Source organism: Vipera berus (assembly GCF_964194415.1).
Source record: "Vipera berus genome assembly, chromosome: 1".
Lineage (NCBI taxonomy): Eukaryota > Metazoa > Chordata > Lepidosauria > Squamata > Viperidae > Vipera > Vipera berus.
This window is the reverse complement of record NC_138202.1, coordinates 4,621,255-4,635,532: the sequence shown is the minus strand read 5'-3', so window position 1 is coordinate 4,635,532 and position 14,278 is coordinate 4,621,255. Positions and strand designations below refer to the sequence as shown.

The window sequence follows — 14,278 nt, the reverse complement described above, 5'->3', positions numbered from 1 at the left end:
ATAACTTACCTCGTTCGTCCCGCCCTGAGCTGCGTAGGTAAAAGCGCAGGTCACGTCTCCCTGAAGGAAAGAAGAGAGGAAAATGGTAGGAGAGAAAAATTTCACTCGCTTCAAACGCAAAAGGCTGGAGCTGCCTTACATTTTGCCAGAGGACAGGCCCGTCCTCGACTTACGGCCACAATCTCTGTTGCTAAGCGAGAAAGGGGTGGTGGACTTTGCCCCGTTTTTAAGACCTTCCCTTGCCACCGTTGCTCAGCGAATCACTGCCGCTGTTCGGTTAGCAACGTGGTTGTTAAGTGGATCCGGCGTCCCCGTCGACTTTGCTCGTCGGGAAGTTTGCAAAAGGGGATCCCGCGATCCCGGGAGGCTGCAAATATGAGCCGGTTGCCAAGAGTTCAAATTATGAGCAGGGGACCGTGGGGAAACTGTCATTAAGTGGGAGCTGTCGTTAAGTGGGGAAACGGTCACGACGGCACTTTTCCCCAGGGCTGTTGTAGCTCTGAACGGTCAGTAAATGAATGGTTGTAAGTCGAGGACTGCTTGTACTGAATGAAGTCAGGTTAATCATCAACACATTAAATCAGACGCGAGTAACACCAGCTTGATTATGTGCTGTTTGGGGGCATCCTCTCTGGCAGCCTACAGCAGATAAGCAGGGATTAACCCCAGACAAACAAACAAGCAGAAAACAATGACCTAGTCAAAGAAAAAACTCCCCCACCAACAGTGACAAGCCACTTAAATATAAACAGAGAGACAACCCCACTCCCTTCTAGCCCCAGTGATGTTACCTAGCTGGGTTGTGAAATGTCTGCAAGCTCAGAGACCACCAAGGACACCACAGTCGTCGTCCTCCTCCTCCTCCTCTCCACAAACCCCGCTCCCTTCTAGCCCCAGTGATGTTACCTAGCTGGGTTGTGAAATGTCTGCAAGCTCAGAGACCACCAAGGACACCGCAGTCGTCGTCCTCCTCCTCCTCCTCTCCACAAACCCCACTCTCTTCTAACCCCAATGTTGTTACCTAGCTGGGTTGTGAAATGTCTGCAAGCTCAGAGACCACCAAGGACACCGCAGTCCTCCTCCTCCTCCTCCTCCTCCTCCTCCTCCTCCTTTCCACAAACCCCACTCCCTTCTAGCCCCGATGATGTTACCTAGCTGGGTTGTGAAATGTCTGCAAGCTCAGAGACCACCAAGGACACCGCAGCCCTCCTCCTCCTCCTCTCCACAAACCCCACTCCCTTTTATCACTGATGATGTTACCTAGCTGGGTTGTGAAATGTCTGCAAGCTCAGAGACCACCAAGGACACCACAGTCCTCCTCCTCCTCCTCCTCCTCCTCCTCCTCCTCCTCCTCCTCCTCCTTTCCACAAACCCCACTCCCTTCTAGCCCCGATGATGTTACCTAGCTGGGTTGTGAAATGTCTGCAAGCTCAGAGACCACCAAGGACACCGCAGCCCTCCTCCTCCTCCTCTCCACAAACCCCACTCCCTTTTAGCACTGATGATGTTACCTAGCTGGGTTGTGAAATGTCTGCAAGCTCAGAGACCACCAAGGACACCACAGTCGTCGTCCTCCTCCTCCTCCTCTCCACAAACCCCGCTCCCTTCTAGCCCCAATGATGTTACCTAGCTGGGTTGTGAAATGTCTGCAAGCTCAGAGACCACCAAGGACACCACAGTTGTCGTCCTCCTCCTCCTCCTCTCCACAAACCCCGCTCCCTTCTAGCCCCAATGATGTTACCTAGCTGGGTTGTGAAACGTCTGCAAACTCAGAGACCACCAAGGACACCGCAGTCGTCGTCCTCCTCCTCCTCCTCTCCACAAACCCCGCTCCCTTCTAGCCCCAATGATGTTACCTAGCTGGGTTGTGAAATGTCTGCAAGCTCAGAGACCACCAAGGACACCGCAGTCCTCCTCCTCCTCCTCCTCTCCACAAACCCCACTCCCTTTTATCACTGATGATGTTACCTAGCTGGGTTGTGAAATGTCTGCAAGCTCAGAGACCACCAAGGACACCGCAGTCCTCCTCCTCCTCCTCCTCTCCACAAACCCCACTCCCTTTTATCACTGATGATGTTACCTAGCTGGGTTGTGAAATGTCTGCAAGCTCAGAGACCACCAAGGACACCGCAGTCCTCCTCCTCCTCCTCCTCCTTTCCACAAACCCCACTCCCTTCTAGCCCCGATGATGTTACCTAGCTGGGTTGTGAAATGTCTGCAAGCTCAGAGACCACCAAGGACACCGCAGCCCTCCTCCTCCTCCTCTCCACAAACCCCACTCCCTTTTAGCACTGATGATGTTACCTAGCTGGGTTGTGAAATGTCTGCAAGCTCTGAGACCACCAAGGACACCACAGTCGTCGTCCTCCTCCTCCTCCTCTCCACAAACCCCGCTCCCTTCTAGCCCCAATGATGTTACCTAGCTGGGTTGTGAAATGTCTGCAAGCTCAGAGACCACCAAGGACACCGCAGTCGTCGTCCTCCTCCTCCTCCTCTCCACAAACCCCGCTCCCTTCTAGCCCCAATGATGTTACCTAGCTGGGTTGTGAAATGTCTGCAAGCTCAGAGACCACCAAGGACACCGCAGTCCTCCTCCTCCTCCTCCTCTCCACAAACCCCGCTCCCTTCTAGCCCCAATGATGTTACCTAGCTGGGTTGTGAAATGTCTGCAAGCTCAGAGACCACCAAGGACACCGCAGTCCTCCTCCTCCTCCTCCTCCTCCTCCTCCTCCTCCTCCTCCTCCTCCTTTCCACAAACCCCACTCCCTTCTAGCCCCGATGATGTTACCTAGCTGGGTTGTGAAATGTCTGCAAGCTCAGAGACCACCAAGGACACCGCAGCCCTCCTCCTCCTCCTCTCCACAAACCCCACTCCCTTTTATCACTGATGATGTTACCTAGCTGGGTTGTGAAATGTCTGCAAGCTCAGAGACCACCAAGGACACCGCAGTCCTCCTCCTCCTCCTCCTCTCCACAAACCCCACTCCCCTTTAACACTGATGATGTTACCTAGCTGGGTTGTGAAATGTCTGCAAGCTCAGAGACCACCAAGGACACCGCAGCCCTCCTCCTCCTCCTCTCCACAAACCCCACTCCCTTTTAGCACTGATGATGTTACCTAGCTGGGTTGTGAAATGTCTGCAAGCTCAGAGACCACCAAGGACACCACAGTCGTCGTCCTCCTCCTCCTCCTCTCCACAAACCCCGCTCCCTTCTAGCCCCAATGATGTTACCTAGCTGGGTTGTGAAATGTCTGCAAGCTCAGAGACCACCAAGGACACCACAGTTGTCGTCCTCCTCCTCCTCCTCTCCACAAACCCCGCTCCCTTCTAGCCCCAATGATGTTACCTAGCTGGGTTGTGAAACGTCTGCAAACTCAGAGACCACCAAGGACACCGCAGTCGTCGTCCTCCTCCTCCTCCTCTCCACAAACCCCGCTCCCTTCTAGCCCCAATGATGTTACCTAGCTGGGTTGTGAAATGTCTGCAAGCTCAGAGACCACCAAGGACACCGCAGCCCTCCTCCTCCTCCTCTCCACAAACCCCACTCCCTTTTAGCACTGATGATGTTACCTAGCTGGGTTGTGAAATGTCTGCAAGCTCTGAGACCACCAAGGACACCACAGTCGTCGTCCTCCTCCTCCTCCTCTCCACAAACCCCGCTCCCTTCTAGCCCCAATGATGTTACCTAGCTGGGTTGTGAAACGTCTGCAAACTCAGAGACCACCAAGGACACCGCAGTCGTCGTCCTCCTCCTCCTCCTCTCCACAAACCCCGCTCCCTTCTAGCCCCAATGATGTTACCTAGCTGGGTTGTGAAATGTCTGCAAGCTCAGAGACCACCAAGGACACCGCAGTCCTCCTCCTCCTCCTCCTCTCCACAAACCCCACTCCCTTTTATCACTGATGATGTTACCTAGCTGGGTTGTGAAATGTCTGCAAGCTCAGAGACCACCAAGGACACCGCAGTCCTCCTCCTCCTCCTCCTCTCCACAAACCCCACTCCCTTTTATCACTGATGATGTTACCTAGCTGGGTTGTGAAATGTCTGCAAGCTCAGAGACCACCAAGGACACCGCAGTCCTCCTCCTCCTCCTCCTCCTCCTCCTTTCCACAAACCCCACTCCCTTCTAGCCCCGATGATGTTACCTAGCTGGGTTGTGAAATGTCTGCAAGCTCAGAGACCACCAAGGACACCGCAGCCCTCCTCCTCCTCCTCTCCACAAACCCCACTCCCTTTTAGCACTGATGATGTTACCTAGCTGGGTTGTGAAATGTCTGCAAGCTCTGAGACCACCAAGGACACCACAGTCGTCGTCCTCCTCCTCCTCCTCTCCACAAACCCCGCTCCCTTCTAGCCCCAATGATGTTACCTAGCTGGGTTGTGAAATGTCTGCAAGCTCAGAGACCACCAAGGACACCGCAGTCGTCGTCCTCCTCCTCCTCCTCTCCACAAACCCCGCTCCCTTCTAGCCCCAATGATGTTACCTAGCTGGGTTGTGAAATGTCTGCAAGCTCAGAGACCACCAAGGACACCGCAGTCGTCGTCGTCCTCCTCCTCCTCCTCTCCACAAACCCCGCTCCCTTCTAGCCCCAATGATGTTACCTAGCTGGGTTGTGAAATGTCTGCAAGCTCAGAGACCACCAAGGACACCGCAGTCCTCCTCCTCCTCCTCCTCTCCACAAACCCCACTCCCTTTTATCACTGATGATGTTACCTAGCTGGGTTGTGAAATGTCTGCAAGCTCAGAGACCACCAAGGACACCGCAGTCCTCCTCCTCCTCCTCCTCTCCACAAACCCCACTCCCCTTTAACACTGATGATGTTACCTAGCTGGGTTGTGAAATGTCTGCATGCTCAGAGACCACCAAGGACACCGCAGTCCCCTTCCTCCTCTTCCTCTCCACAAACCCCACTCCCTTTTAGCACTTATGATGTTACCTAGCTGGGTTGTGAAATGTCTGCATGCTCAGAGACCACCAAGGACACCGCAATCCTCCTCCTACTCTCCACAAACCCCACTCTCTTCTAACCCCAATGTTGTTACCTAGCTGGGTTGTGAAATGTCTGCAAGCTCAGAGACCACCAAGGACACCGCAGTCGTCGTCCTCCTCCTCCTCCTCTCCACAAACCCCGCTCCCTTCTAGCCCCAATGATGTTACCTAGCTGGGTTGTGAAATGTCTGCAAGCTCAGAGACCACCAAGGACACCGCAGTCCTCCTCCTCCTCCTCCTCTCCACAAACCCCACTCCCTTTTATCACTGATGATGTTACCTAGCTGGGTTGTGAAATGTCTGCAAGCTCAGAGACCACCAAGGACACCGCAGTCCTCCTCCTCCTCCTCCTCTCCACAAACCCCACTCCCTTTTATCACTGATGATGTTACCTAGCTGGGTTGTGAAATGTCTGCAAGCTCAGAGACCACCAAGGACACCGCAGTCCTCCTCCTCCTCCTCCTCCTCCTCCTTTCCACAAACCCCACTCCCTTCTAGCCCCGATGATGTTACCTAGCTGGGTTGTGAAATGTCTGCAAGCTCAGAGACCACCAAGGACACCGCAGCCCTCCTCCTCCTCCTCTCCACAAACCCCACTCCCTTTTAGCACTGATGATGTTACCTAGCTGGGTTGTGAAATGTCTGCAAGCTCTGAGACCACCAAGGACACCACAGTCGTCGTCCTCCTCCTCCTCCTCTCCACAAACCCCGCTCCCTTCTAGCCCCAATGATGTTACCTAGCTGGGTTGTGAAATGTCTGCAAGCTCAGAGACCACCAAGGACACCGCAGTCGTCGTCCTCCTCCTCCTCCTCTCCACAAACCCCGCTCCCTTCTAGCCCCAATGATGTTACCTAGCTGGGTTGTGAAATGTCTGCAAGCTCAGAGACCACCAAGGACACCGCAGTCGTCGTCCTCCTCCTCCTCCTCTCCACAAACCCCGCTCCCTTCTAGCCCCAATGATGTTACCTAGCTGGGTTGTGAAATGTCTGCAAGCTCAGAGACCACCAAGGACACCGCAGTCCTCCTCCTCCTCCTCCTCTCCACAAACCCCACTCCCTTTTATCACTGATGATGTTACCTAGCTGGGTTGTGAAATGTCTGCAAGCTCAGAGACCACCAAGGACACCGCAGTCCTCCTCCTCCTCCTCCTCTCCACAAACCCCACTCCCCTTTAACACTGATGATGTTACCTAGCTGGGTTGTGAAATGTCTGCATGCTCAGAGACCACCAAGGACACCGCAGTCCCCTTCCTCCTCTTCCTCTCCACAAACCCCACTCCCTTTTAGCACTTATGATGTTACCTAGCTGGGTTGTGAAATGTCTGCATGCTCAGAGACCACCAAGGACACCGCAATCCTCCTCCTACTCTCCACAAACCCCACTCTCTTCTAACCCCAATGTTGTTACCTAGCTGGGTTGTGAAATGTCTGCAAGCTCAGAGACCACCAAGGACACCGCAGTCGTCGTCCTCCTCCTCCTCCTCTCCACAAACCCCGCTCCCTTCTAGCCCCAATGATGTTACCTAGCTGGGTTGTGAAATGTCTGCAAGCTCAGAGACCACCAAGGACACCGCAGTCCTCCTCCTCCTCCTCCTCTCCACAAACCCCACTCCCTTTTATCACTGATGATGTTACCTAGCTGGGTTGTGAAATGTCTGCAAGCTCAGAGACCACCAAGGACACCGCAGTCCTCCTCCTCCTCCTCCTCTCCACAAACCCCACTCCCTTTTATCACTGATGATGTTACCTAGCTGGGTTGTGAAATGTCTGCAAGCTCAGAGACCACCAAGGACACCGCAGTCCTCCTCCTCCTCCTCCTCCTCCTCCTTTCCACAAACCCCACTCCCTTCTAGCCCCAATGATGTTACCTAGCTGGGTTGTGAAATGTCTGCAAGCTCAGAGACCACCAAGGACACCGCAGCCCTCCTCCTCCTCCTCTCCACAAACCCCACTCCCTTTTAGCACTGATGATGTTACCTAGCTGGGTTGTGAAATGTCTGCAAGCTCTGAGACCACCAAGGACACCACAGTCGTCGTCCTCCTCCTCCTCCTCTCCACAAACCCCGCTCCCTTCTAGCCACAATGATGTTACCTAGCTGGGTTGTGAAATGTCTGCAAGCTCAGAGACCACCAAGGACACCGCAGTCGTCGTCCTCCTCCTCCTCCTCTCCACAAACCCCGCTCCCTTCTAGCCCCAATGATGTTACCTAGCTGGGTTGTGAAATGTCTGCAAGCTCAGAGACCACCAAGGACACCGCAGTCCTCCTCCTCCTCCTCCTCTCCACAAACCCCACTCCCTTTTATCACTGATGATGTTACCTAGCTGGGTTGTGAAATGTCTGCAAGCTCAGAGACCACCAAGGACACCGCAGTCCTCCTCCTCCTCCTCCTCTCCACAAACCCCACTCCCCTTTAACACTGATGATGTTACCTAGCTGGGTTGTGAAATGTCTGCATGCTCAGAGACCACCAAGGACACCGCAGTCCCCTTCCTCCTCTTCCTCTCCACAAACCCCACTCCCTTTTAGCACTTATGATGTTACCTAGCTGGGTTGTGAAATGTCTGCATGCTCAGAGACCACCAAGGACACCGCAATCCTCCTCCTACTCTCCACAAACCCCACTCTCTTCTAACCCCAATGTTGTTACCTAGCTGGGTTGTGAAATGTCTGCAAGCTCAGAGACCACCAAGGACACCGCAGTCCTCCTCCTCGTCCTCCTCCTCTCCACAAACCCCGCTCCCTTCTAGCCCCAATGATGTTACCTAGCTGGGTTGTGAAATGTCTGCAAGCTCAGAGACCACCAAGGACACCGCAGTCCTCCTCCTCCTCCTCTCCACAAACCCCACTCCCTTTTATCACTGATGATGTTACCTAGCTGGGTTGTGAAATGTCTGCAAGCTCAGAGACCACCAAGGACACCGCAGTCCTCCTCCTCCTCCTCCTCTCCACAAACCCCACTCCCCTTTAACACTGATGATGTTACCTAGCTGGGTTGTGAAATGTCTGCATGCTCAGAGACCACCAAGGACACCGCAGTCCCCTTCCTCCTCTTCCTCTCCACAAACCCCACTCCCTTTTAGCACTTATGATGTTACCTAGCTGGGTTGTGAAATGTCTGCATGCTCAGAGACCACCAAGGACACCGCAATCCTCCTCCTACTCTCCACAAACCCCACTCTCTTCTAACCCCAATGTTGTTACCTAGCTGGGTTGTGAAATGTCTGCAAGCTCAGAGACCACCAAGGACACCGCAGTCCTCCTCCTCCTCCTCCTCTCCACAAACCCCACTCCCTTTTATCACTGATGATGTTACCTAGCTGGGTTGTGAAATGTCTGCAAGCTCAGAGACCACCAAGGACACCGCAGTCCTCCTCCTCCTCCTCCTCCTCCTCCTTTCCACAAACCCCACTCCCTTCTAGCCCCGATGATGTTACCTAGCTGGGTTGTGAAATGTCTGCAAGCTCAGAGACCACCAAGGACACCGCAGCCCTCCTCCTCCTCCTCTCCACAAACCCCGCTCCCTTCTAGCCCCAATGATGTTACCTAGCTGGGTTGTGAAATGTCTGCAAGCTCAGAGACCACCAAGGACACCGCAGTCCTCCTCCTCCTCCTCCTCTCCACAAACCCCACTCCCTTTTAGCACTGATGATGTTACCTAGCTGGGTTGTGAAATGTCTGCAAGCTCAGAGACCACCAAGGACACCACAGTCGTCGTCCTCCTCCTCCTCCTCTCCACAAACCCCGCTCCCTTCTAGCCCCAATGATGTTACCTAGCTGGGTTGTGAAATGTCTGCAAGCTCAGAGACCACCAAGGACACCGCAGTCGTCGTCCTCCTCCTCCTCCTCTCCACAAACCCCGCTCCCTTCTAGCCCCAATGATGTTACCTAGCTGGGTTGTGAAATGTCTGCAAGCTCAGAGACCACCAAGGACACCGCAGTCGTCGTCCTCCTCCTCCTCCTCTCCACAAACCCCGCTCCCTTCTAGCCCCAATGATGTTACCTAGCTGGGTTGTGAAATGTCTGCAAGCTCAGAGACCACCAAGGACACCGCAGTCCTCCTCCTCCTCCTCCTCTCCACAAACCCCACTCCCTTTTATCACTGATGATGTTACCTAGCTGGGTTGTGAAATGTCTGCAAGCTCAGAGACCACCGACACCGCAGTCCTCCTCCTCCTCCTCCTCTCCACAAACCCCACTCCCCTTTAACTCTGATGATGTTACCTAGCTGGGTTGTGAAATGTCTGCATGCTCAGAGACCACCAAGGACACCGCAGTCCCCTTCCTCCTCTTCCTCTCCACAAACCCCACTCCCTTTTAGCACTTATGATGTTACCTAGCTGGGTTGTGAAATGTCTGCATGCTCAGAGACCACCAAGGACACCGCAATCCTCCTCCTACTCTCCACAAACCCCACTCTCTTCTAACCCCAATGTTGTTACCTAGCTGGGTTGTGAAATGTCTGCAAGCTCAGAGACCACCAAGGACACGGCAGTACTCCTCCTCCTCCTCCTCTCCACAAACCCCACTCCCTTTTATCACTGATGATGTTACCTAGCTGGGTTGTGAAATGTCTGCAAGCTCAGAGACCACCAAGGACACCGCAGTCCCCTTCCTCCTCTTCCTCTCCACAAACCCCACTCCCTTTTAGCACTTATGATGTTACCTAGCTGGGTTGTGAAATGTCTGCATGCTCAGAGACCACCAAGGACACCGCAATCCTCCTCCTACTCTCCACAAACCCCACTCTCTTCTAACCCCAATGTTGTTACCTAGCTGGGTTGTGAAACGTCTGCAAGCTCAGAGACCACCAAGGACACCGCAGTCGTCGTCCTCCTCCTCCTCCTCTCCACAAACCCCACTCCCTTCTAGCACTGATGATGTTACCTAGCTGGGTTGTGAAATGTCCGCAACAAAACAAGCAAGTTCAGAGAGCACCAAGGACCCCATCTTAGATCACTGTTCCCCTAGCAGCCTCTGCCACAGCCCGAGAACGTCTTGGTGGTCTCCCATCCAACATAAACCAAGGCCAACTCTTTTAATTTCCGAGACCGGCACAGATTACTTTAGGCCCTTCAGTCAACCTGGGTTAACAGAAGATCATTTTTAAAAAAAATAATTCAGCCTCTAAGCACTTTCCTCTTCCCTCCTTCTCATTTTATGATTATCTTTTAAATTTATACGCTGCCCAGCTGCTGACAAACGTGGGAGGTTTCAAAGAAACAAAAAAATACCAAAATCAATTGTGGGGGAGACAATGATAGGCAATAAAGAAGGCTAAAAATGGCAACGATTTTTTTTAAATGGATGTGATTGAAAACAAACCAACCCACGCAATCCAAAGGTCCGGGCTTTCTTCCCACAAATCAAGACGACAAAATAAGCTAAAAATTATTTTTTGTTCCAATTTCACAGCTCCTGATTTGACTTGACGCAGAAGCCAGGGACCGTTGTTTAATTGCGAGTGTTGTTTTTGGCTTCGGTTTAACGATTAAGTTCCACTTTTGTGGCGTATTTAGATTGCGTTGCTTATTTTTTTTTCTATCCTTGGATTTCTTCTAGGTTGTTTGTTTGTTTTAATTATGGTTTAAATCAATTTACGAGTTGTACGTTTTTTACTGGACGGCTGAGAGATGCTGGAATCTTTGCACATTTAGCCAGAGAAGGAACACTGCCTTTTTAAAACAAAGAATAAATGAGTGACTAAAATTAGCTACCTCCAAATTTTGATTTTTTTATTCCGCCTTTATTTTTTATAATTAATTCAAGGTGGCAAACATATCTAACACGGGCAGTCCTCGACTTTTGTCCACAACTGCGTCCAAAATTTCCAGATAAAAGTGAAGTGAGTTTTGCCCCATTTTGTGACTTTTCTGGCCACTGCAGTGAATCACTGCAGTTAATAAGTCAGTAACATGGTTGTTCATTAAACCTGGCTTCCCCACTGACTTTGTTGGTCAGATGGTCGCAAAAGGGGACGATCGCACGGTCCCTGGACACTGCCACCGTCATAAATAGGAGACAGTTGCCAAGGGTCCGAATTCTGATCGTGTGAGATGGGGATGCTGCAACAGCTGTAAGTCTGAAAAACGGTCGTTAAGTCATTCTTTGCAGTGCTGTTATAACTTTGAATGCTCACTTAAATGAACTGTTGTAAGTCTAGGAGTGAGTGTACTCTTTTTTGCCTCCTATTTTCCCTGCAACAACAATCCTGTGAGGTGGATAGGCTGAGAGAAAGCCCCAAAATCACCCATGCCTTATGTGGGATTAGAATTCACAGCCTCCTGGTGATTGGGCCCATAGTCACCTAGCCAGCTTTCATGGCTAAGGAAGGGCTAGAATTCACAGCCTCCTGGTGATTGGGCCCATAGTCACCTAGCCAGCTTTCATGGCTAAGGAAGGGCTAGAATTCAGTCTCCTGGTGATTGGGCCCATAGTCACCTAGCCAGCTTTCATGGCTGAGGAAGGGCTAGAATTCACAGCCTCCTGGTGATTGGGCCCATAGTCACCTAGCCAGCTTTCATGGCTAAGGAAGGGCTAGAATTCACAGCCTCCTGGTGATTGGGCCCATAGTCACCTAGCCAGCTTTCATGGCTAAGGAAGGGCTAGAATTCAGTCTCCTGGTGATTGGGCCCATAGTCACCTAGCCAGCTTTCATGGCTAAGGAAGGGCTAGAATTCAGTCTCCTGGTGATTGGGCCCAAAGTCACCTAGCCAGCTTTCATGGCTGAGGAAGGGCTAGAATTCACAGCCTCCTGGTGATTGGGCCCATAGTCACCTAGCCAGCTTTCATGGCTAAGGAAGGGCTAGAATTCACAGCCTCCTGGTGATTGGGCCCATAGTCACCTAGCCAGCTTTCATGGCTAAGGAAGGGCTAGAATTCAGTCTCCTGGTGATTGGGCCCAAAGTCACCTAGCCAGCTTTCATGGCTAAGGAAGGACTAGAATTCACACTCTCCTGGTGATTGGGCCTGAAGTCACCTAGCCAGGAATCCATAACTTGCTGTAAGCTACCCTAACTGTAACAAACACTGATGTGCCATATATATTTTATAAATGATATTGTTACTAATAATAATCCAATTCCCATTTTGCACAGCCATTCCCAGACATACCATGTCACCTCGTGTTTTTTTTTTAAACCAAAAAAGGCCCTCAGGAATATTCAAAACAAACATGGTTAGTCAGTCTGCAACCTATCCGGCCGCATTCGGTGGCACCAACATCAAAGAAGGGATCGACAAGAGTTTCTCCTCAGCTGAATTCAGACAACCTACTACTCAGTGGGCTCATTTAACAACTGCGGCGGGAAAGGTCGTAAAACGGAGCAAAAACTCACTGAACAAATGCCTCGCTTAACCACAGAAATGGGGGGGGCTCAATTGTGGTCGTTAGTTGAGGACTACCCGGTAATCATTGGGAGTTAAGATCCTTCACTTTTTTAAACATTTCCAGGTAGTCCTCGACTTACAACCGTTTGTTTAGTGACCGGCTGAAGTTGCAACAGAACTGAAAAAAAAAGTGACATGACCTTTTTTCCCCACCCTTAAGAACCGTGTAAAGGAAAATAAATAAAGGTTATTCTTTTATAAATGGTACCAAATGTAACACCAAATGTAACACCAATGAATTGTATCAAATGTAACACTAAGATGTGGGGGCCATCTATTTCCTGCTTAGACAGAGAATTCACACATGGTAATCAACAAAGTTCTTTTGAAATGTTAAAAAGGATACTCACCTCAAGAAGGTGAGTAAAACAAGATAGTGTAGTGACGGATGTAAGGAAGTTGTTACAATAAGTCTTTTGGAAGTAAAGGTTCAAAGAAGATCTCTTTGACTTCAAAGACTAACTTAAGTTTCTTAAGGGGGGGGGCATGTATCGAGAAAAGAAAGTATAAATGCTTGCTTTGAAACTTGCTCTTCGAACCCAATCCAACTTGGGAAGGGTCTAAGAGGCCACATTTGCAAACGTTTTCTTTCTCTATTATTTTCTTTATTATTTTCAATTTCTTTTCAATAAATCTTTGTTTTTGTTAACCAGACTTGTCTTTGAGTTGTGAGTATCAAATTTTGGGTTTTTAAATCTCACACGTGTTATTAACCGCTGTGGCGATTCACTTAACAACTGTGGCAAGCGAGGTCATAAAACGGGGCCAAACCCGCTTAACTAATGTCTCCCGTAGCAACAGAAATTGTGGTCGTAAGTCGAGGACTACCAGTATACTTTATTTAACATTAAAAAAAAAACTTCAGCAATAAGCGTGGAGGAGAGGGAGGGAGGTGCGCAATGCAAGGTGCAAAGCCAACAAAAAATAAAATTGACCCCCCTCCCCTCTCATACCATTAAAAAAAGAGGAAATTTTAATAGAAATTGTTGGAATTCTATGGAAAGAAGCTTAAAGGGGCAGGCACAGAATTATTAAAAAAATTAAGAGACGAAGGACGCAGCCTAAATGGAGCCAACGGCAAGGGCTGCCATCGCATCAGCCAGGAGCAAAAGCGCGGCAGGGGCTCTACCACGCTTTTTACCCCGGGGTAAATTTGGGGCACTAAAGTTCTGCATTTTTGCCACTTTCTACGGAAGCCCGGCCGGGCCATGCCAAACGACGCTTTCTCCTCCCCGCCTTCGGCTCCTGGCGGCCAATCACAGGATTACACCAAAGACCCGCCCCTCCCTTCGACCAATCAGAAGCTACCTTTTCGGGCGCAAAGACTCAACTCAACCAATCAGCGGGCGCCACCTATTCCCTCTACCCTGTTTTGGCTCGCTCGCTCGCTCGCTCTCACCAGGTTTTGCGAATAGGAGTGTACCATCCCGCCGGGCCTGACATCGAAGTCGGCCGTGACGGGCTCTTGCTTTGCCTCGACCGCCGAGAGAAGGAGCTGCAGGAGGAAGAAGAAGGACGTGGAGCTGTCCCAAAGCCTCCTGTTGCCGAGTAACCTGGGCGCCACCATCTTGGAAGAAGAAACGAAAAAGCTGTGGCCAGCTGATTGGGGCTACGGGGAGCTGGAGCAGCCAAATCGCGTTTTATCTGTTAGGCGCAGGCGCTTCTATTTCCGGAAGGCCAAGACGGCCATCTTTGAAGCGGGCGCTAGCGAATATTCGATCTGGGCTGTTAACGGCGAACGACCTCTAGAGGGCAGCAAAGAATGCCAAAAAATAGGGCCTCTCTGCTGCCATTGGCTAGCTGAGGAATTCTGGGAGTTGTAGTCCACGCATCTTCCAGTGGCCTAAATTGAGAAACCTGAGAGAAGCAGAAAAATCAATGTTTATTATGAAAAAT

General features: G+C 51.1%; 1 protein-coding gene across 1 annotated transcript in view; it reads right to left on the bottom strand.

Annotated features, from left to right (window-relative positions):
- MYDGF (myeloid derived growth factor) overlaps nucleotides 1-14,009 on the bottom strand; it is a 25,392-nt gene extending 11,383 nt beyond the window's left edge. The window contains exons 1-2 of the mRNA XM_081314985.1: nucleotides 13,782-14,009; nucleotides 10-60 (exon numbers count right to left, since the gene is read on the bottom strand). Coding sequence (XP_081171111.1) covers nucleotides 10-60; nucleotides 13,782-13,949 — 219 coding nt within the window. The 5' untranslated portion in view covers nucleotides 13,950-14,009. The remainder of the gene's footprint in view (nucleotides 1-9; nucleotides 61-13,781) is intronic.
- Between the last annotated feature and the right edge of the window lie 269 nt (nucleotides 14,010-14,278).